At 38.2% G+C, this 23,451-nt stretch overlaps 1 protein-coding gene across 6 annotated transcripts in view; it reads left to right on the top strand.

The window, feature by feature from the left end:
- Nucleotides 1-7,255: 7,255 nt before the first annotated feature.
- Nucleotides 7,256-23,451, top strand: part of DAZAP1 (DAZ associated protein 1) — a 41,118-nt gene continuing 24,922 nt past the window's right edge. For 4 of the 6 annotated variants that reach the window (XM_051972190.1, XM_051972191.1, XM_051972192.1 and 1 more), the window contains exons 1-4: nt 7,256-7,446; nt 21,635-21,675; nt 22,421-22,587; nt 22,861-22,926. In XM_051972190.1, coding sequence (XP_051828150.1) covers nt 7,418-7,446; nt 21,635-21,675; nt 22,421-22,587; nt 22,861-22,926 — 303 coding nt within the window. In that variant the 5' untranslated portion in view covers nt 7,256-7,417. The remainder of the gene's footprint in view (nt 7,447-21,634; nt 21,676-22,420; nt 22,588-22,860; nt 22,927-23,451) is intronic. The other 2 variants (XM_051972188.1, XM_051972189.1) reach the window with 1 other exon arrangement.

Genomic DNA, 23,451 nt, shown 5'->3' on the forward strand with positions numbered 1-23,451 from the left:
ATTTATTTTTATGTATTATATTAAATTTTTATTATACATTTCATTATATTATAATTTATTCTATTATATTGTGTTACATAAATTGTTAGACCATTATATTGATGTTAAAATATATCATATTATGACATTTGTATTTCATGTATAAAATCTTATTCTTCAGAATAAACTGGAAAAGTTCTTTTGAGTATGTTAAGGAGATACATTCTTTAATGAATTCAGGGTTGCTGGACTGGTCTTGTCTGGGATAATAAGTACAAGGTCAGGCCAATGTAAGAAGATCTATGGACCTTCACAAATCGTTTCAATTCTTCAGCCCTTCTCTAGGCTTATTAGCATTAGTCCTGCTGCTAGTTAGGAATCAGCTCTCCACCTATGGAGACTGATTGGCCCTCCTGGCACACATGGGAATGACAGATGATTGTATTTTTTGAAAGTCCAAGTTGCGGTCATTTCTGCAAAAGTAGATAGGAGTTAGGTCTCAAAGCATGCCCCAAACTGTAACATTATCAGTCACCCCTTGGATAACACTGTGTCTGCTGATACTACGATGGCATGGAGACCTTTGACTTTTAACATTTGGTAAATTTTTTTTGTGATGAATCTCAAATTCATCTGCCTGGGCCTTCTAGAGGGATAGTTCCCATACAGCTCTCTACTACTTCAAGTTATATTTAAGCTCAGTCTTTCTGACTTCAAGCCCAGCACTCTACTATTTCTTCAGTGATATGTTTAAAAACATAAATAAGAATCTAATAAGAAAATGGTTTTAGCAGTTTTACAAATTTTAGGAAATAAAGAAAATTTAAGAATCTGTGCATTTAAATTTTTTATTTATTTATTTTTAATACACATCGCCTGCTGTTGACCTCAGTCACAGGACCACAGTTCCAGCTCCAAGGACGGCTTCCAAGAATTCCTGTTCTAAGAACCCTCCAGCTCTGCATATTTTGTCCTAAGGACCCTCCCAGCCTTGACATTCTGTGTTGTCAGAGTCCTTTCAGCTTGGACTTCCAGGGTCCTAAGGGCTCTAAAGGGCCCATTTTGGGTCCTAAGGGCTCTCTCAGCTCTGACATTCTACCTTGTAAAGCCCTTGTGAGTTCTGACATGTATAGTCTAGAGTCCTTTTCATTCCTGCAATTATACATTTTGTGATTATGCATAGCAAATGATGAAAGACAAAATGTAATTAAGTGCTTAATTGTGTTCTGCAGAGTTCAGAGGAAGGCTCTCTCCTAGAGTTGGGACTTGAACTAGGATTTTTCAAGTAGTTGGTATTTGGGTAAAGGAAGAGGGTTAGGGAGGGCAAGGCTGGGTGTTTATAAATGGTGTAGAAATCTTGTGAGCTCCAAAGCAATTCCAATAGAGCTTGGACAGAAAATCTGCATCCAGAAAAAGAACTATGAGATAGAATGTAAATTAACATATGCTATGTTTGCTTCTTTTTTCTATTTTTTTTCTCCCATGGTTTTTCCCCTTTGTTCTGATTTTTCTCTCCCATTATGATTCATAAAGCAATGTGTATTTAAAATAAATAAATTGAAAAGTGAAAAAAAAAAAAAGAAATCTTGTGAACAAGGGCATTTATGCAGGAATGTAATTCAATTCTTGGTATGGTGGAGAGCCCTTGGCTGGGAGTTAGAGGACCCAGCTTAGTTGTTTAGTCCCTGTCTGACTTTTAGCAGAGCAGCTAACTTTCCTGGGACTTAGTTTGTCCATCTGTAAAATAATAAAGCATTTGGAGTAGCTAACCTTAAAAGCCTCCTCCAATTCTGTTATCCTATAAAGAGATGGTACAGATGTAGAGAGGAATGCTTGAGCTGCCTCTTGAAGGAAGTAAGGGATTCCGTGAGATGGACAGGACGCCCATGATGAGGGAGTCCACTCCAGGCATGGATGATGGCCAGGACAAAGGCAAGGAGGGAGGAAGCAGAATACCAGGTGAGCAGAACAAAAGAGTTTTGTTGTATTATTTTAGTATAAAGTGGTATAATGTATGACTAGACAGATAGGTCAGGGCTAAGTTATTAGGGGCTTTAAAAACCAAAAAGTGTTTATATTTTATTCTAGAGATATTAGTTAGTCAGTGGCTAGTAGAGTTTATTGAGGAGGGGAAGGTGATGGTCAGTTTGGTAGGATGGGAGAGTCACTTTAGCAATAGTATGGAGTTGGCAAGGGGCTCAGTAAAGAATCTATCCCAATAATCCAGATGAGAGGAGAAGAGGGGCCTGAAAGTAGTGGTTATGTGAGTAAGGGGATTTGAGAGATGTTATGGAAATAGAAATGGATATACTTGACAACTGATTGGATATATTGGGAATGTAGGAGTGAAGAATTAGCAACAAAATTTACCTCCAGCCCCCCACCAAAAAAAAGGAAGCAGAAAAAGAAAGATAAAAGGGTCACTGAATTATTTTTTCTTGTAAATTTATTTATTTTTAATACAAATTGTCACTGAATTATTTTATACTGCTCTGAAGAGGAGGACCAGAACAAATCACAAACAAGAAATACAATTTTAAAAGTTAATGTTGAATTTAATATATAAATTAAAAGGAGAAGCAAGCTATATGTAATAAGGTTCCCAGAATCATATGTAATTCTCTTTTTTCTGTTCTATTTTGTATATGGAAATTCTCATTTTATTTTATATTTGTTAAGTTTAGAAAAAAAAAATAAAATTCTGGTGAAATAATACATAAGAAATTAGGAATTAGATGGTATGGAACCCATTCATTCAGAAGAGAGACTGGGGTTAGAGGTATAGATCTGTGGGTTAGCTCCTAAGGTAATAATTTAAACTCATAGGAACTGAAGAGGTCACCAAGAAAGGATGTACAGAAAGAGAATAGGATTTAGGACAGTCTTGGGGAACACAAGTTAAGGGGTGTGATATAGATGATAAACCAACAAAGTAGACTAAAAAGGAGAAGTCAGATAGGATGATAACCAAGGAAGAATACAATCATATAAGACCTGAAAGACAAGATTATCCAGTAGGAGAGAATGGCCAACAATGTCAAGTGCAACAGAGGGTTTGAGAAGGCAATGAGTTAATAAGTTAGAATTTAAAGAATTGAGCCATCAGAACCTTCCAAGTGGGTGAAATAAGTGAGCGAAACAGTGACTAAAGCCTAAGGAGATTAAGTTAAGGGCTGAGACTTTGGAAGCCTGGACAAACTTTCTAGTGGAAGACATTGAAGGTTTCTACGTAGTGGGGTGAATTTGCAGGAGTTTCTGCTAATTAATCTTTATGCTTTTCTCCTATCAAATTTCACACAGACAACTCAGAAAGAAGTTAGAGTCTCAGGCTGAGTAAGAGTTGGGAGGAATCTGGGAAAGTGGAATGTTATCAACCTATCAATTAACAAGCATTCATTATATCTGTGGGTAAGGGATACAGAAAGGACCTCACAACTTAGAATGTAGAAGCTTTGAGAGTCCTTAGAACACAGATCAGAAGGAATAAAGCATTTTTAAAGTGCTCTGTGCCGAGTATTATGCTAAGTTCTTTCCAAATATTATTTTATTTGATACAACTCTGAGAAATAGGTGCTGTTATTATCATTTTACACCTGAGGAAACTGAGATGAGCAGGTTAAATGACTTGTCCAGGGTCACACAGCTAATAAATGTTTAAGGTCAGATTTTGGATTTCAATTCAAGGTCTTCCTGCCTCCAGAATTTATGCGGCACAATAGACCTGGGCCTGAAGTCAGGAAGACCTGGGTTGAAGTTCCGAAAATCTGGCCTGGCTGTGTGACTCTGGACAAGTCACTAAATCTATTTGCCTCCGTTTACTCATCTGTCAAATGAGCTGGGGTAAAAAGTGGCAAACTATGCCAGTATTTTTGCCAAGATATTTGGCAAAATAGGGTCATAAAGAGACTGATATAATTGGAAAGACTAATCAATAACAACTTTCCTGACTCTGCCCAAGGCTTTGTATACTGTGCTGCTAGGTGATACAAAGGCCCTAATGTCTGAGCTGGGAGGGTCTTAAACACAGAACACAGAATGTCAGAGCTGGGAGAAATCTTAGAATACAGAATGCCATAGCAAGAAGGATCATTAGCCAACATTCCAACTTTCTCACTGTATAGAAGAGAAAAACAGAGGGCTAGATTTACATAGTAGGCACTTATTAATGATGTTTTTTTTTCTTGATTGATTGACTTACCTAAGATCATTCTTTTTAAGGGGCAGAGCCTTTGATCCAGAATAGACTTTTGCAGGGTGAAGATCTCTTTTTTAATGGCCAAACATTTTGAAGATTCCACACAACAGTATTAACTTATTTTCTGAGAAAAATAAATGACAAATTGATCACACACAGAGCAAAAGGGCTATACAAGTACATATCTACAACTATTTGATATTTTGCACAGGTTGAGTTTGAAAGTTTCTCAGAGATCTAGACTGAAATAGCTGATAGGAGTATATATATATATATATACTCCTATATATATATAGGATATACAGTATGTATATATATATATATATACACAAAGGAAGGATATATATGACCTTACAGTAGAGATATATATACATATACTATCTACTGTAAGGTCACATATATATCCTTCCTTTGTATATCATTCTATATGTGTGCATAGAAAGATGTACATATATGCATATGCACATACATGTGCTTGTATGCCCTTGCTTGCATACATACATATACATATGTATATACATAAATATGTTCTTGTGCACCCTAACTGGACTTATTTTTTAAAGTAGTAGCCTTTTATTTTCATAATACAAGCAAAACTAATTTTCAATATCCACTTTACAAAACCTTGTGTTCCAAATTTTTCTCCTCCCCTAGATCACATTGGAATTCTGCAGCTCTTTTCCATGAAGTCTCTTCCATCTCACCACCATCCTAAGGTTAGCCCAGTGCCTGGCACATAATAGATGCTTAAGAATTGTCTATGCATTATTGATGGACCACACAATTAACATTTAAATGCTCTTTTAAGGTTAATACCTATTTCGAATTCATTCACTTTTTTTCGATATTTTCTTTTGATTCCCCTAACTTCGGGGCCGGGAATCTTCATTCTACAGAAGAGGACCCCGGCCCAAAGGGCAGCCACTTTGTTGAGGAATGTAAGGAGTGGAAGCTCTCTTAGAACTTGGAGGGGTCCCTTAAGTCGTCAGTTTTCCCACTTTTTTTTATTTACAAGTTATATGCATGGGTAATTTTACAGTATTGACAATTGCCAGACCTTTTTTCTCCATCTTTCTAACGCTAACTCTAAATGTACCTCTAAGGTCTTTTCCAGCTTCTAGTCCCAGTTTCTAGTCTAGAAACCTTAACCTTTGTGTCATGGACCCAAATGGCTGTGTGGTGATGCTTATGGACCCCTGCTTGTTACAAGGTTTTCAAATAATAGAAGGAAAAAACGCTAAATTTCAGTTAAGAGGTTAGTGAAAATAAAGGTGTCTTTTTTTTTTTTTAACTTAGTCCAACGTCTCCCTGAAATTGATCTGTCTCTATCCCTTTCTCCTGCCAAATGGGGACTTTACGGGAGCTGCCAAGGTGACAGACGCATGGCCCGCCCAGGCTCCTCTAGACTCCAAAGTTGACTCTTGCACGACTTCAGCGCCCTTCCCCGGACACTTTGTCTGCCATCACCGGTGTCTAGGACAGTGCCGGTTCACTTTTCCTCTCCCTGCACTAACCGGTTTCGGCGTCAGGAGCCCTCTCCTCCCAGAGAAGCCCCCAGCTCGGAGCGTATACCCGACCACCCCCGCCCCGCTTCCTTTCTCCCCAGCCTGTGCTGCAGCGCGCGCGCCCTGCCAAGCCTGCCTGCAAGCACGTGGCCGGGTTCAGCTCGGGCCAGTGCGAGGAGGAGGAGGCCCGCGCGGAGAAGCTGCGGACTCAATTTCCCAGGCTGCCTAGAGTCGGGCGCGCGCAGAACCAGCGGGGAGGTGGGGGAGGAGAAAGGGAGCGGGTTGGGGGGGGGCGCAAAGAGAGAGAGAGGGAGGGAGCTAAGGATTGAGAAGGATTGGAAGGAAAAAGCAGATCTAAGGAGAGCAGGAGAGGATGAAGGAAAATCAGATGGAGAGACGGATGAAAAAGGGAGGGAGAGCTGGTCAGGGAGAGGGAGATGGACGGAGGAGAGAAGGGGGAAAGAACAGAGAAAAAAGAGCCCGGGGGAATGAAAGACCTGGGTTCAAGTACTACTTAGAGCTGTTGGAACACTGATCCTCAGAAATGACGGGTTAGGCGGGATGACCTCAGAGGTTTCTTCTTGCTCTAAATCTATGATGGCCTGGGGGGAGGGGGAGGGGATTAGTGAACTGCCGCAAACTATGCCCCATTGGTAGGTTACTGTCCAAAAGGAGGATAGCGATCAACTCTCTCTAAGGTCATACTTATAAGTATTGGGACCCATTCTGAGTAGCATCCTTCAGTAAGATAAGATATTAAATTCAGACAAGAGGGCAACCGGAATGCAAGGAAACTAGTTTATAACAGGATTAGCAGCAGCAATTTAGCATGGTTAGTTGGAGGAGAGAACGAGGATATTAGACCCGTCTTCTGGGCTACAATCAATAGCTCCGCCATGGATTCCTCCTCCCTGGAGATCTTCAAGGGAAGGCTTGCTTGTCACTTTTTAAGGGTATTTAGAGGGGACTTCTGATGACACTCAAGTCTGTCTGGACAGCCTCAAGGGTCCCTTTAAGCAGGGAGGAAGAATAAGAGTGATGAATTAGAGAGTGGAAGAAGTGACATAGAGGAAGAAGAGGCGGTAGAGAAGAGAAAGGAAAGAAAGGGAAATTAAAAAGAAAGGATGGCCGACCAGTCCAATCCCCTTGTTTTACAGATGAAGAAATTGAGTCCCAAGGAGATAAAATGACTTGTTAAAAGGCCATCAGACCCTCAGTTGAGAGTCCATCCTCTTTTCACTGCAACTTTGACTACCTTAAGTGAGACAAAAGGATAGTAAGGAGGAAAGAAAAGAAAAAAGAAAGAAAAGAGAAGGGAAAGGGTGATAATGGAGGAGAAAGAGCAAAGAAAGAGGGCATGGGAGAGAATGGGGAGAGGCGGGAGAGAATGGGGAGAGGCAGAAGAAATGGAACGAGAGGCAGAGAGGAAGAAGGGCGAGGGGAACGCGCAGAGGACGCATGACGTGACGTGGTCCCGCCCCCGGCGTTCCGTGCGGGAGCGCGCACGGGCGCAGCGCCGGCGAAGGGGGCGGCACGGCGCGGGGGCGCGCGGTGACCGTTGGCGCTGAGGGGAGGAGGCAGGAGGAGCTGCCGCCGCCGCCGCCGTCGCCGCCGCCGCTGCCGCCGCCGTTGCGCAGATCCGGGCTGGGGCTGTGGAGAGGGCGACGGGAGCTTGTGACCTTCCGGAGGAGGGAGCGAGGCCCAGGCCCGGGGGGGGACACGGAGCAGCGCCGCCGCCATGAACAACTCGGGGGCCGATGAGATCGGGTAAGAGGCCCGGCGCAGGCCTCCTTCCTTCCCTTCCTCCCTCCTGTCCCGGCCCGGCCGGGCCCGACCCTGTGGGAAGCCCGGAAACCCAAGCGGCCGTGGACCCTCTCCACTCCAGGGCCCCCCCGCGCGGCCCTGCTGCCGCAGCCCGCCTCAAGGTCACGGCGAGGGCCCGGGAAGTCCGCCTTCCTCCCCCCTCCGAGGCTGGCGAGGCCGGAGTAGCCCCCCCCGAGGAGGGGGCAGTCCCCCGGGAGCCAGCCGCGGGCCCGTGAGCCGGGTCGTGGGGCGGCTCTCGGGCCCTCAATTCCCTGGTCTTCGAGGACGGGAGGCTGAAGAGCCTGAGGCCGGGAGCGGATTTACCGGGGCTCTCCTACCCGACCGGGTGAGGCCCCGGCCTCTTAGACTGGGCTGGGGGGGAGCCTTGATTTCTCCGGGAAGGAGCTCCAGTCAGTCTCTCCGCCCCCCATTCCCTGACCCGGGCCGGGTTGGCCACCATTTGCCACCTTCCGTGCCGCTGCCTCCATTAACTTGGAGGAGGAGGCGAGCCCATTGGTTTATCCGGGGCGGGAGGGAAAGGGGGGGGGGGGGAAGCGCGCCTGCACCCAGGGCTAGGCCACCATTTGCCAGCCGCCCCAGAGCCGCCTCTTAATTTGGGGTATACAGTAGGCCGTTGCTTTATCCGAGGCCGTCAGGGGTAAGGGGAAATGAGAAGCTGTTTTCCTCGCACCTGCCCCTTGCCTGCCTTGCGGGTTTCCCAGGATGCCGGGTCGGCCCCATTAATCTTGGGTGAGGAGGGGGATGGATCCCGGGTGGAGTAAGTTAGGAAGCTGGTTCTTTAACCTCACCGCCTGGAGGGTCGGAGGTACCTCCAACCACCGACAGTTTAGGAGGCGACGGGAGGGGGGGGAGGGAGATGTCCTTTGTTGTGTTTGGAGATGGGGAAGAAGACGAAGTTAAACCGGATCGATGAAGTTGATCCTGGCAGTGGAGGTTGTTTTCCCCAAGTTTGAGAGGAAGGCAAGCTGGGGAATTGAGGGGGAGCGGGGGGAGAAGACGGAGCTCCGGTTTATGAATCAGACGTTCCCACGGGGTACCTTGGCCGCCATTTCCCAGCCTTCCTGAGGCTGTCCCCTCTTTTCCTCTCTAGTTTGGGGTGCGACCTTTGATCTGTTTGGATTGGGGACCTGGATGGGTGTGAGGTTTGGGAAACGGAATTACCTTTTTCCTCTGACCCGAGCCTTTATTACTGATGCGTCCCTCCCTGGGGCTGGTTCTCACGGAATTGGAGCGGGGCTCCCTCCTCCTTTTATTCCCAACTTTAGGTGAAAGTGTTAAGAAGTAGATTTAGACCCTGGAGGAAATAGGGCTTGGCAACTACTTGAAAACCCCCCAGATCCTTTGGTTTAGGCTAGGAGGAAGTGGAAGATGTAGTGCCAGGCAGCCCACGTGGTGGTAAGGCCAAAGAAACTAACCCTTAGCTTCGGGAAGGCTGGAGAAGTTTCTCTGGCTCCGAGGCTCTTTCAAAGAGATCTTTGGAACTTTGAATCTCTTGTGCCTCATACCTATGCTTTTAGCTTTTCCGAGCACCTGAATAGCTATTTTGTTTGATGTTTGAAAGTTAGTAACGTCACTTGTTTAAGTTAGGGTGGTGGTGAGGAGGACGGGGACCAAACTGTAGAAATGGCAAACATCTTTGTGGTCTCCGTCTTTGCCCTGTCTCCCTCCGCCTTCCCGGCCCAGTTCTAAAAGATTTAGAGCTATGTTGCCCAGATTGCCTCCAGAAGGAAAAAAATTGGGCTGATAATCAAGTTCAGGAAAGTTTTCAAGAATCTCTACGCAAATTTGTTTTCCTCCTAAAATAAGTTGTCCCAGTAGATGGAGAAAATTTAATTCCAAATAAGTAAAGGTAGTTTAAGTTTGAAATGAAACAGCTTTCAGGGTATTTAATCTCTAAAATAACTAACTTGCATCATAAAGAGCACTAAAAAATTTTTGTATTTGGTGTAGTGAAATGGCCAGGTTTTCTTGTCTTCACTTCAGAAGAGGGCTTTTGAATTCAAGGCCTAAGAATTTAGAACACTAGTTTTATTTGCTTAATACAGTAAATAAATAAAAGGAATTTGTCACATGGTATATTTTGACTAATATACTGTTCTTTCCCGTTATTGTATATTAAAGTTTTTTTGACAGAAAATAGAGAATTGGGCTAGCCTTAGCATTAGGAAATATTGTCAAAGCAATTTACAGACATTGGTTAAGGCTCTCAATAGCTCTGTGTGGTAAGTACAATATAGAAATGTACCTTCCTGAGTTGTTTAATATAGGTGAGTGAGAAGATGTTCTCCAGGGCCACCTGTATAGGCATCAATATTGTTTGTTTACAAAGAAGTTTACAATCACTTGAAACCCCTAAAGCTATCTTGATGGGTAAAATAGCAATCCAAATGTGAACTTTAGAAATTTCTCCAATAAGTTTTTGATCTCCATGCTCTGGACACATTACATGAACTAATTCATATCTCATTCTGTTAAATGATTGTCCTTATCTGTAATATATTTTCCAGCAGATTTACTTAATGTGCTGCGGCTTTTAAAAATTTGTCCATATCTTACTTAGCCTGATTTTTACAAGATCATTTTAAGAACTTTGTTTTATTCTCATACCTGACATCGTGATCTAAAGTTTTCAGAGTGCTCTACATATATCAATTCATTTCTTTCTCACACCACTATCTGAAGTATGTTTTAAGTTCCTACTAAAACAAAGTTAGCAAGGTTAAATTTACCCACGGTTAACTGTGAACTTAATCACCTTTGAGTCTAAAACTAGTTTTGCTCACAATCTGAATAATTAAATGTTTGAAGAGAAGATAACTTACTGAAATAGAGAAGCAACTTGAAGTTGGGTAGGGAAAAAAATCTCCACTTGGAATCTGGAGAGATTTGAGTTTGAATGATAGTACATTATTAGCTGGGTGACCATGACCAATTAATTTAATCTTTTTGAAGTTGTTTCCCCATTTGTAATATGGGAAGCATAATATTCCTGTTTGTGGAACATGCTCAATAGGGTAATTGTAAGATTCAGGTGAGAGAATCAAGGTAAGAATGCTGAACAGACTTGAAAGTGCTACAGTGGAAATGTTTATTACTTGCAATGACAATTCCCTTCACTTTCATGAGCCTTAGTTTCTTGTCATTAAATGGAAATATAGCTAGGTTTTTGATCATAGATTTTGGTGAAGATTAAATATTGCAATGTAAAGCACTTTTAAACTTTAAGGACCAGCACAGGGTAATGTTGGTTGCTGCCCCTTTGATTATTAGGGATCATCTAGTCCAGTCTCATTCTGTAGATGATAAAAGACCATTTTTATTCCACTGAAAAACAAATATTAGCCAATTTTAGGGAAGGGGCAGGGGTTGAACCTATGGTTCCAAGAAAGCAGGTCAGAGAGACTGAAAGAGAAAGGCAGAGACAATGAAGTAAAGAGAAATAGACACGGAAAGCCAGAGACAAGCGCAATGATAATTAATTTAAACTAGTTTTAAGGAAAAACTTGATAAAAAATGAGAACTATTCAAAAGTGCTGTCTTGAAAGAGAGTTCTCCCTCATTCAAGATCTTCAAGCAAAGGCAGCATATAATTTGTTTGGGAATTCTTGAAGGAATAATTTTTCAGATATGAGGTGAACTAGATAGCCACTGAGAACTCTTCTAGTTCAGAGATTCTTTAATTCACAAATTGTTTAACAGAGAAGAAATGTTTTCCCTTGTGCTGTGAATGTTCTTAGAAAAAGCTTTGTGCATTGATCTCTGTTAGAAATTTTCTAAGGTCTGAGGGAAGATGACTGTCACAAGGTCAATAACAGCTGCATCCTAGAAAAGACCTTTTTTAGTTCTTTCCTATTTTCTCTCATGTGGTTATAACCACTAGGTCTTAAGCAGACTCAGTAGTCAGAATTCGTAGAACCCCAAACAATAAGTGGTCCTGGTGCTTTGATACCTACAAGGAAATAGTATGTAACAGGTAAAAACTAAAACATACTGTGATGGAAAATATCAGAAGGATATATACTTAAATCTATTTGAATTTGCATGTCAAACCAAAATAAACGCACATTTCCTTTCCTACATTTCAAGAGTGGAAAAATGTGTTATTAATGGTCAATTAAAAGTTAAAAAAAAAAAAAAAAGCAGATCAGCATCTTGTCTGCAGCTTAGATCTTTAGGTGAGTTACCTAGAGAGAGTCAAACTAGAGGAAGGGCAAAGAGGGGGGAGGTGCCTCCCAGGTTCCTACTGTTAATATGGGTCCAAGGTAAGATTTGGACCCAGGTATTCCAGTCTTCGAGGCTGGTGCTCATCACTATAGCATAATACCTCTCATCCCATTTTATAGACGAAGAAAATGTGATCACAAAGCTGATTTCTTCTAGAATATCTTGAGCCAACATGAACTAGGAGAGTTTTGATGCAATGTTTTCTCATCAAGATAACTCTATAATAAAGTTATGTATTTATTAACTTTGATTTATAAATGATGAAACTGGAACTCGAAAACATTAAATGACTTGCCCAAATTCTCAAGAGTAGTTAAAACAGAATTGGGATGAGAACAACTCTGGTCTTTTGATTTTAAGTCCTGAGTTCTTTGAACTATATTGTATTCTCAAAAATTTTTGTGCCCCTTTTAAAATATGCTAATGACTCTGCTCTTGAAATTTCCTGTGAAGTGAGAGCTTGGTGAATTCTGAGTGTGGGAGTATGTTTAATGTTGGGATCAAAGTCATATATTTTAACCTTTTCATGTTTAAACAGATAATCAGGTTTCAGAACTTAATTAGTTTTAATTGTTCTTGATAACTTTAATAAATCTGATTTCTCTTTACCTTCTTAGGAAGTCTATCTTATTTGGAAGTAAACAAAGTTGAAATGAACCTTTCATTTTCTCTGATATATTTCCATTCTCTCTTTTCTCTTGAAAAATGTTAGTTCTACTAACCAAATTAGTGGTGCTCCAGTTTTTCCTAAATCTGGTTTTGGACACATTTGAAAATTAATAAGTCTAATTTAAAAAACACTACATTGGTTCTTCAAATTGAATTTGACAACTTTGCATCTTCTGAGTTTGTTTGAAAATATGATTTGTATTCTTTTTGGTTTTGAAATAAGTTTACATAACGCTTGTAGGATTACAAAGTCTTTTCCTAATAATAAACCTTGAGGTAAATATTCTGAAAACTGTTGGTTGGGTTAGTTGGGGCTCTAGCAACTGGCTAGACGTGATACTGAACAAATCACTTAATATTAGCCTTAGTTTCTTCCAAAATAGAGATACTACTAGAGGTGTGTGGTTTGGAAAGTATCTTTCAGATCTAAAAGTGCTATAAAATGTGAGCTGCCTTTACTAATTTTAGAGTAGTTGAGAATTGAAACTGATTGGAGTCATTAGTCAAATTCTATCTCATGGAGTATATTATAGTTCAGAAACTTGGACTTATTTATTTATATTTTCTTGTATAAATAATTTTAGGTTGCCACTGTTTTAAATTTTGAATAAATTAACCTACATTTCATTATCTTTCCAGAATTTCATGCACTTTTACTGAGTGAGATCTTATTGTGCTTCCTGTCTGTTTAGGTTATTTAAGCAGCTGAGTTGTTGGATTCCTTTTTTCTGTGGAAGATAGGATTAGTATTAAATCTGCTTATTAAATGTCTTTTTCGTAAGAGAGAAATAATTGTTTAAATGTGTTAGTTTGAGGCACAGATTTCGAGATGGAATTACTTTTCTTTAGCTCCCATCTTTAATTTGGAACAAACTAGGAAAGGTGGGCTGGCCAGGAGCTTGATAAGTGCAGAGAAATGCAATTATAGCAGCCTTGTGTATAGGATTAGGCAACTGAACATCTGAATCCTGGTTTTGACTCTGCCATTAAGTATAATTGTTATCTTAAACATGTCACTTACTTTGAAGGGTCCCAGTCTCCTTTTTTACAAAACAAAGGGGGTTAAGATTAGATGTGCTCAAAGGACCTGCTCAGTCTTAAGTCCTAAGATCTCAAAGTTAGTGTGAATATCAAACCAGATATCCCCTCACCCTCTCATTTAACAGATGAGAAAATGAGCCTCTGTGAAGTTCCTTAGTTTGTTTGGTCACATGGCTTAACAAATGGCAGATCTGATCATCTGACTTTAGACCCAAAGATCTTTACAGCTACTGTCTTTGGCATAGTGACTAGTGAACCATGTTTTGGAGACCAGGTTGTGGCTTACTGATTCTTACTGACATAAAGAACTAGAGAGAGGCAGCTGTTTAAGATTTTATCAGGCAAACTGAGTTCCATTCGGTCACCTTGGATTGGTAATTCTTGAGGGTATTTGGAGGGATTTAGATTCAGCAATAAGTAAGTGGAAGGATTAATTGGAAGCAAGATAAAAACATTTTTGTTAGCTTCTCTAAAAGACAGTTGGACTGTATCAGTCCACAGATCATAGAAAGATCGATATTAAAAAAAGAGGACAAATAAATTAGCACAAAAGACATAATTGATTAATGAAATTAACTTGAAAATCTGGAAATTGAAATGGTTGTAATACTGAATTAGGATATAGGAAACAGATTTTCTTTTTGACCAAAGTCTTGCCAGTTGTCCTTTTTGGGTCTCAGTTTCCCCATATTTAAAATCAGAAAGGATTGCATAATTTTTATTTGACTTTGAAATTCTTTGTTGTAGTGGCTCTTTCATCTGTTACAGGCTTTTTAGCTCATAAAAGTCTGATTCTATTAAACTGAATGTTAGAAAAACATTAAGTTCAAGAATTGGATTGCAGATGGTTTCTCAATATTAAGGAAAACTATTATTGAAATGTTAGAAACAAAACAACAACCATCTATCTAATAGGCAGTTGTAAATCTTGAGGCCACTTATAAAATGAAAAAAAAATTTCTAAAGTTTTCTTAAATGGAAAAGAAATAATCCCATTTTAGCTCTGGTCTCATGTTTTGATATTTTTGATGGAGGAAACTTCTCCAATCAATTAACAAGTATTTATTAAGCACTTACCGTGTGCCAGGCATTGTACCAGAAACTAGGAATAAAATTAGAATACTTTGCTGTGGTCCTGGTTCATTTTGAAATTCTTAGGTAATGTTTTTGTTCCTTCTGGCTTTTAGGATTTGTTCTTGGTCTAATAAATTTGATGTTTGTTTTTAAAAAATTAAAATAAAAAATAAAGTTGTAGTTTTGAAATTGAATACTTTGATTTTCATAATCTGACAAAAGTAGATCTAAAAAAATTTTAAAACTTATTGACTGACCATGTCTCACAACGTGTATTTGAATTATGGCAGCCTTTTTACCTGTGTAGTAATTTATTCTTCCTGCAGAGTATGAATTTATTCTGAAAAATAGTGGAATTAATTTTTTTTTTTATTTGTGGGTTTAATCAATGGGTGTTCAGGTAGAGGCTAGTTGCTTGTCAGTGGATTCCTGCTTTAGACTAGATCATCTCATTCTTGTACAGAAAAGCAAGAATTGCACTTGGATAGTTCTAATCAGGATAATGTTAGGGAGGCTACTTTTCCTTCTATAGGTACCTTTTGGCCTCACGGTGTAAAATGACTTCCAGCTTTAGCATTGGATCCCTCAAGCAGAAAGCTGAGGAAAAAATTTTTATGGGCAATGTTTCTGAAAGACCTCATTTCTAAAATATAGAGAAATGACTCATCAGAAATACAAGTCATTCTCCAGTTGATACATGGTCAAAGGATATGAACAATTTTCAAATGAAGAAATTAAAGACATATCTAGTCATATGAAAAAAACGCTCTAAATCACTATTGATTAGAGAAATACAAATTAAGACAACTCTGAGGTACCACTTCACATCTCTCAGATTGACTGAGATGACAGGAAAGGATAATGACAAATCTTGGAGGGGATGTAGAAAAAAACTGGGACACTACATTGCTGGTAGAGTTATGAACTGATCCAACTATTCTGAGAACAATTTGGAACTATGTCCAAAGGGCTATAAAACTGTCCATCCTTTACTGTCCAGTAAAAAGGACTAAAACTGTCCAGTCTCTGCTGGGTCAGTATCCCAAAGAGATCATAAAAGTGGGAAAAGGACTCAAATGTGCAAAAATGTTTGTAGCAGATTTTTTGTAGTGGCAAGGAACTGGAAACTAAGTGTATGTCTTATCAGTTGGGGAATGACTGAATAAGTTCTGGTATATGAATGTTATAAAATATTATTCTATAAGAAATCCTGAGCAGGCTGATTTTTTAAAAGCCTGAAAAAACTTAGATGAACTGATGCTGACTGAAGCAAGCAGAACCAAGAGAACATTATACATAGTAACAAGATTATGTGATAATCAACTGTGATGGACTTGGCTCTTTTTAACAATGCTGCATTAGAGTTGGAATAGAAAATGTTATCCATATTCAGGAGAAAACTGGAGATTGATGATAGAAGCATAGTATTTTCACTTTTTGTTTATTTTTTCTCATGGTGTTTTTTCCCCTTTTGGTCCGATTTTTCTTGTACATCTTGACAAATATGGAAATGTTTAAAAGAATTGACCATATTTAATCTCTAATATATTACTTGCTGTATTCGGAGGGAAAAGGCAAGGGAGGGAAGGAGAAAAATGTTGAAATCTGTCTTTACATGTATTTGGAAAATTTTAAACTATTAAAAGTTTTAAAAATTTATATCCCGCCAACTTTGGTTTCTATAAATTGGGAACATGATGTATTTTGATCATCTGAATCAAAGCATAAATTTCAGATGGTCAGATTTGTCTCATTGTATACTAGAGGTTGGTCACCTTTGTCAAAGGGGGGGCAAATAGGTTTATTTATCTGCTCTCCAAAGTTGATTGTTCACAATTGCATACAATTCACTTGTCTGCAATCACAAGTCATTGTTTCCTTTACTTTGTTGGTGGTGTGCATTGTTCAAATGTTTCTGCTTTGTTTTCTGTTGGGTAGAAGCTTAGTCTTCCTGTTTATAGGAATTGTTCATATTTGTAGTTTTTTAAAGCATAATAAATCTCCATTGTGCTTATATACCATGAATTCATTCAGCCATTACCATTTGATAGACACCCATCTGTGTATTCTTTCTTCTTCTAGGGGAAAGGGGAAAAAAGGAAGCAGCATTTACATAGAGCCATCTGTGTCAGTCACTGTGCTAATAAGCATTTTTACCTCTTTAAGTTAATGTTATTTAATCTTGACAGTAACCTTTCAAGGTTAATAAAGTGCTTTTGTTATCCTTATTTCACAGTTGAAACAGAGGTAAGTGACTTAGCTAGAGTCACACAGATAAGTGAATGGGACAAAATTTTGAACTCGGGTCTTCCCAGATTCCAAGTTCAATGTACCATCAACTGCCTCCTTTTGTCTTTGGCTTCTTTGAGGACTGTATATGTCTGGTATGGTATTGCTGGGTCAAAGAGTATGTTAGTGATTTTTTTCATTTTTTTTCTCAGAATGGTTGAACCAGTTAGCAATTGTGCCTACAGTACATTGTTAATTTCCAGCTTTCTAGAGCCTTTCCAATATTTAATATTTTACAATATTCCTTTTTTCAAATATTTTAATCCTGTCATCTTTATAGTATTCCAGTTAGATGTCCTAGTATTGAGGAATAGTTGGCTGATTAGCCCAATACATTTACTGAGTTGGAATCTGGCAAAAATCTAGGGAAAGGGAATAATATTTAGTTTTTACTGTGTCAGACATTGTGCTACCTACAAATATCTCATTTGATCCTTCATAGTAGATACTATTATATTCCTGTTTTATAGGAAATGGAAGCAAACAGATGTTAAGTAATTAAGCTAAGGGTCACATAGCTAGTAAATGTTTGAGGGTGAATTTGAACTCCAGACCCTTTGTGTCATCCACCTGCTAGGCAGCAGTTTTAGATGTGATATAGTTGTCTGGATTTGGTATCGTTGTGCTTACATGACTGCCAACTCGACTTTTTCAAGGATCTCTCTTGGACTTAAATTAACAAAGTCTTATACATTCTTTCATTTGCACCTCAAACCCCTGTGTATCTGAATAGGAATTATTGTCCTCATTTTCCAGAAGAAGGGCTTAGCTCAAAACTGAAATGACTTACTGTGTCTTTTGGAGTTGCCTCATGGGTGAAGTCAGGATTTGAGACTGGCCTTTCTGACTGGTGAGGTCCAAATAAGACCCCTCTGCCTATCCTTTGTCTCTTAGTAGTTAATATTCAGTTCCACTCAGCATTTGAGAAAAACTTAGAATGTACCAAATATACTGCTCTAGGAAGGGGAAGATAGCCACTCATCACTACAGCATTGTAATGGTTATGTCAGATCAGAAACATTGAGAGCCAGCTGCTCCTCAATTCTGTAGTGTGACATTTGCTGAGTTTGTGCCTTCATGAGAGATGTCCTTTTTTATGTTCCTTATTCTGTGAATCCTTGATTTGAAACTATGCCTTGGCAATGCAAATCTTTAACAATATTAGTCCAATTTCCTATGCCAGGAAATATGTGGATTTCAACTAATAGGTCTGTGTATTGATGTTTTAGAAAGTCCTTGATCGCTTTTGTGATTCTGTTGTGTTTAGATCTCTGACTTAGCTTTAGGCTTCAAAAAAGAAAGCCCTCTTCAGGTGATAATGATTTTCACCACTTCTTTAGGCCACATTTTAGACTCGTGTCAAGGATGAAGTACTTTTTGGTAATCTAGTTTTTAGACACCACATGAAAGCTTTATACCGGTGTCACGTGAAGCTGTTGTTTTTAAGCTAACTAAACATGCCACTATAGTGACAGTCTTAACATAAAGACAGTTACTGTTTGCTCAATGAATTGATAAAATTTAGTAGAATCTTTTTAGTATTGAACGTTTTGTGATTATAGCATGTAATCCAAATTTCTCCCTTTCAGTTGTGGTTTTGTGGCTCTTGGCAGACACATTTTATAAAAAATGCCATGGTAGCCTGGGGTAATGGAAGGCAGTACTGGGTTTGGAGTCAGAGACCTGGATTTAAGTCTCAGTCTTGGCATTTATTTGTGTGGGTAAGTCATTTCTTAGTTTTCTCATGTGTAATATGAAATGGTTACCTGACTCTCTAAGAGCGCTTTCTAGTTCCCCTGTTTTATATTTATACTGGGAGCTTCAGCTTCCCTGCAGAGTTAGAAGTATTTCCTCAAAGTATTGTTTTGTAGTGCAGCAAAGACACAAAGGAGAAATGGGGTAGGGAAACATCGAACTGGAAGGCAGATGACTTGTTATTGAGGCTTCATAACCCTTTCAGAGCAGTGTGAGATAATGGGGGCTAATAATGTTGATTCTTCTGGGAACAGTAGGGAGAAGACTGCTTTGTAAACTGTAAAATACTACATTATGTAAGAATTTTTAGTAGGTCAAATGCTATTTAGACTGGTTTTCCTTAATTTATTTACAAGAACTGAAAGTATTAGAACAAGTTCTAAGAAATTTTGATGATGTATTACAGGCTATAATAGGACCTACTCTAAAAAACCGAAAGAAGTTAAATTCTGACATTGCTTTGGCACCTATGTTTATAAAATTTAAATAATGACAATAGGAACATTAACTGGCCAAACTGGTTCTTCTAGTATGTAAAGGATTACAATGCTTGTGGCAAGTACCTGCTTATTAAGTTACTGTTATTGTTGAATATAATACTTGGTAAAAGTTTGTATTTTTGAAAATAAATTGGATTGTTTTAAATATGCTTTAAAGATTTTACTTCTGGGAAACACCTCTTTAAGTGTAAATACTAGTCTTTTTTTTTTTTTTTTAAACCATGCAAACCTTTTCCTACTCTGAATAAAGTAGATGAGATTTTAAAGTTCCACAAAGAGGATCCCATAATTATGGTATAAATGGCTGTTGCTTAAATGGTGTCACAGAAGCCTACTGTGGGGAGCTAGAAGACAAATGGCTGCTCTTCCTGAAAATCGATGCCATCATTTGGTTAATTGGTAAATGGGGAGAAAGTAAGTGTTAGCTCAGTATTCTCTTTGGCCTAATTTAGAAATGGTATGGACAGGAGTTTGGTGATTTTTAAGTTAATGAGGTCTGAATTGGAGCACCATTATGACTTTTTGTCCCATATATCTTCTTCAGAAACCTTTGGTTTCAACAATTGGAATGTGGAAGGTGGCCTTGTCAGTGAAATAGCCAAGACATCCTTGTCTCTTTTCTCTCTCTCATTGAATATATTGCTAAAACATAGTAGGCCTTAGTAGTAATGGCAGTAGAATTGTCTCACATGCCAGTTTTAAGTACTTCTCCTTAGAGAGTGAGAAAATGTAAACTGCAGTAGAAAAGAGCACCTGAAAATTGTGCTATTCCACTCATTTTTGTAAAGGGATTTCTCTTAATTGCAGCCTGCCTGTTTTATTAGGCCCTACACAGTAATAAGATTGAGTAGAGTTAATGGGGTTGACAGTAATCTTGAAAGATCTTTAATCAGACAAGATGCTAGTGAACTTCCACATTTGGCAAATACTTGTTTATTAATTTTTTTTAATAGTTTCCATCATTGCTGATGGAGCACTGATGCTTTAAAATGTGCTTGTGTCTTTAATGTGCCCCTCTAGAAGTGGATTATTATCATGTAAATTCTCACATTGTACCTCCCAATATTGTTCACTGGTCCTGAATTGTCTATTAGGTTGTCCTTATTTCCAAGGAAAAGAGTATATCAGTAAAGATAGTAATAAGTAGTACCTTGATGCTATAGGTGTTCTGAAAAGTAATTTTAAGGAAGCTCTAATTTAGGTGGGGACATTAATATATGTTAATTTTTAAAACACTTAAAAACACTAGCCCTGTGGAGGTTGACTCAGGCTAGTGATCCTCTTTTTTACAAATGAGGATACTAAAGTTTAGAAGAGTTAAGTCATTTATTTTTTCAAAGTCAAATAGTATTAATACAATTATAGGTAGGTATTGTGTAGAATCTGACTGATGTGTGATTGCTAATATTTTTCAGTACACTTTTTTTTTTAATCTTAAAGAGATTGCATTTCAGTGGTCCGGCTTCTACTTGGGGGTACATTATTCAAACCAATACAGTAAGTGAAAGAACCAGGTTTTCTAGAACAATTATACTTGAGCCATTAATGTAATAGAAGAGTACAAAACTTGTAGTCAAGAAAACCTGGAGGTTCCAAGGACTAACAGGATCATAGGATGCTAGATTTAGATTTGGAAACCTCATTTTACAAATGAGGAAACTTAGATGTAGAAAGATCATAATTTGCTTGGCTCATATATGTAATAAGCATCAGACAGGAATTGAACTTGAATCCAGAATGTTTAACTTCTTAACCTGTTTGCTCATTTGCAAGAAATATAATAATCTTCATACATTTAAACGCCACACATTTCTGAAGAAAGCATAATAAATATTGTAATGCAAATATGAGCTATACAAATTAAATATTAATAAGAAGGGCAAGGGGAGATTTACTTTGACTTGAATAGCCATGTTGAAGCTTTTTGGGGAAGAGCTTAGATTTAAATAGGAAAGGGCCCTTAGAGAGCAGCTAATCAGTCCCAACCCCCTTTATTCTACAGATCTAGAAACCAAGCCTATTCAAGTGTTGCCTAGGGTCTCATTGGTGGTATAGCTAATATTTTAACCTTGCTTCTGATTTCCTAATACAGCAAATTTCACTGATTTTTACACATTACCTCTAGAACTTGTACCATAATTGCCTTATACAACTTTGTTTTGAGAAAGAAGCAATTAACCATGTTTTCCAAATTTTATATCTTTTTTAATGCCCAGTCCAGTGCTCTGTCCATAACAGATGCTTATTAATAAATGTTTATTGAAGTTTCTTTTCACGTAAGACAAGTTAGATTACAGACATGTAATCTAAAGTTTCAAGTTTTAATGACTTTGAATATGTTTGTTTCTTGAAGGTACTATTTAGATAAAACAGGAATAAGCCCAAACAAAGATTTATCTAATGGGTTATTAATAGCTATGTAATGGAAGCTTCTCCAATACAGACTTATGTCTCTATTACCATAAACTTACACATATCTTGTTGGAGCATTGTCAACTTGAGTGTTTTTAACTAAGTTTGGCTTCATATAAATAAAGATTGTTGATTTTAACAATACTGTTCTGTTCTGTGAATTACAGAAAGCTCTTCGTGGGTGGCCTTGACTGGAGCACAACGCAAGGTAGGTCAACTTTATTTATTTATTTATTTATTCATTCGTTCATTCATTCATTCATTCATTCATTTATTTATTTATTTATTTTTGCTTCTAAATATGTTTATTACTTCTGTTTCTCAGAATCTATTTGAGGGAAAAAAGAAAACAACTGTTTCTTAAGATTAAAAAAACTAAATTCCTCAAAAGTGTACTTATGGTTGAAGGGTAGAGGACTGGTAATAATGTACTGTGTGACTGTCAGATTTCAATTTCATATCAAAAATAAGGAAGAGTTATGTAGATTTCATGCTCCTAGCTGGTATTTTAAAAGGCTACAGTAGGTTTTTAAAGGGAGAACAATTCTTGGCTATATGAGATTCAAAGCAAATGCTCTAGGTACTGGTCAATATTTGGACAGGTTGTACTGTTAAATATTTCCCTTCATGTTGATTTCCTGAATGTTCCAAATCAATGTTTTTCTCTCATCGTGATTGATAAATTGCTTATAATCTTTCTATAGCACAAAAAATAACTAAAATTTTTATTTTACTCCCTTTATCATTCCTCTTCTCCCTCAAACCAAAAATTATCAAATCCAAACAGCAGGGATAGTCAAGATAAAGAGTTTTCAGTTACTATACAATTACTGATGTTATGGAAGAGTTCAGGTTGCTAAATTATAAAGTTCTATTATTTCTGGTAATCACTCAGAATAAATGCTTAACACTGGTTATATGTTTTTGTGTTTTTGTTTTTAATTTCTGACTAGAAACGCTGCGCAGCTACTTTTCCCAATATGGAGAAGTTGTAGACTGTGTTATCATGAAAGATAAAACAACCAACCAGTCTCGAGGCTTTGGGTTTGTCAAATTTAAAGATCCCAATTGTGTGGGAACAGTGCTGGCCAGCAGACCACATACATTAGATGGCCGCAATGTAAGTTTCTTTTTTTTTTTCCCTCCTTTTTTAGGATTAATTTTGTGAGGGGAAATTGTATTTTGTATGCTAAAGTTTTTTTCTTTCAAGAATTCGAATTAAGTTTTTAAAAAATGAAGTTTAGTTCTCACATCAATTATTGTAATAATGATATATGGTAAATTGACCCAATGAGGTTGTGGTAATTTGCCACTGGCTGCTGTTGCTAACATCTTGTTTTATAGAGAAAGTAGTCTGCATATTCACAACTAGCTGGTTTGAAACTTCCTACAGATTGACCCAAAGCCATGCACACCTCGGGGAATGCAGCCAGAAAGAACACGACCAAAGGAAGGATGGGTAAGGGAAATGAAGGTGGGGCCCAGGGGTAAAGGGAGAGTCTAGATATATTGATAAATCTAGAAAGGTGAATTTGGAAGAAGTAATTTCAAGTTATGCATTAAAAGATTTGTTTCTGATAAATGATAATGGCAGAGTAAAGGAAGACCCTCCTTTGATGTTTGAATAATTGAAAGTTTATCCAAAACCATTAAACTTTTTTTTTTTATTTTTGAGAATTCTTCTGTCATCTTTTACACACTTACCCAGTTTGACACTTTTGGGGGGGGGGGATAACTTTTGATTGTCAAATTCTAAGATAGAAGACATCAAAGTATAATAAACCGTGTCTGAGTCTTCATCTGAGCCTTTTATTTTCTTGGAAAGTTGTTTTAAGTATTTAGTGACTCGGTTATATTAGCCAAGAAACTGTTATTGAGACATAGAATGAATATTTGGAGTTTTTCAGGATGATGTGTTTTATAAATTAAAGATGATAGGTTTTTTTTTATACCATTTATACCATTTTTTGACAGACATTAGCTG

The sequence above is a fragment of the Antechinus flavipes genome, chromosome 1 (genome assembly GCF_016432865.1).
Source record: "Antechinus flavipes isolate AdamAnt ecotype Samford, QLD, Australia chromosome 1, AdamAnt_v2, whole genome shotgun sequence".
In the NCBI taxonomy this organism is placed as follows: domain Eukaryota; kingdom Metazoa; phylum Chordata; class Mammalia; order Dasyuromorphia; family Dasyuridae; genus Antechinus; species Antechinus flavipes.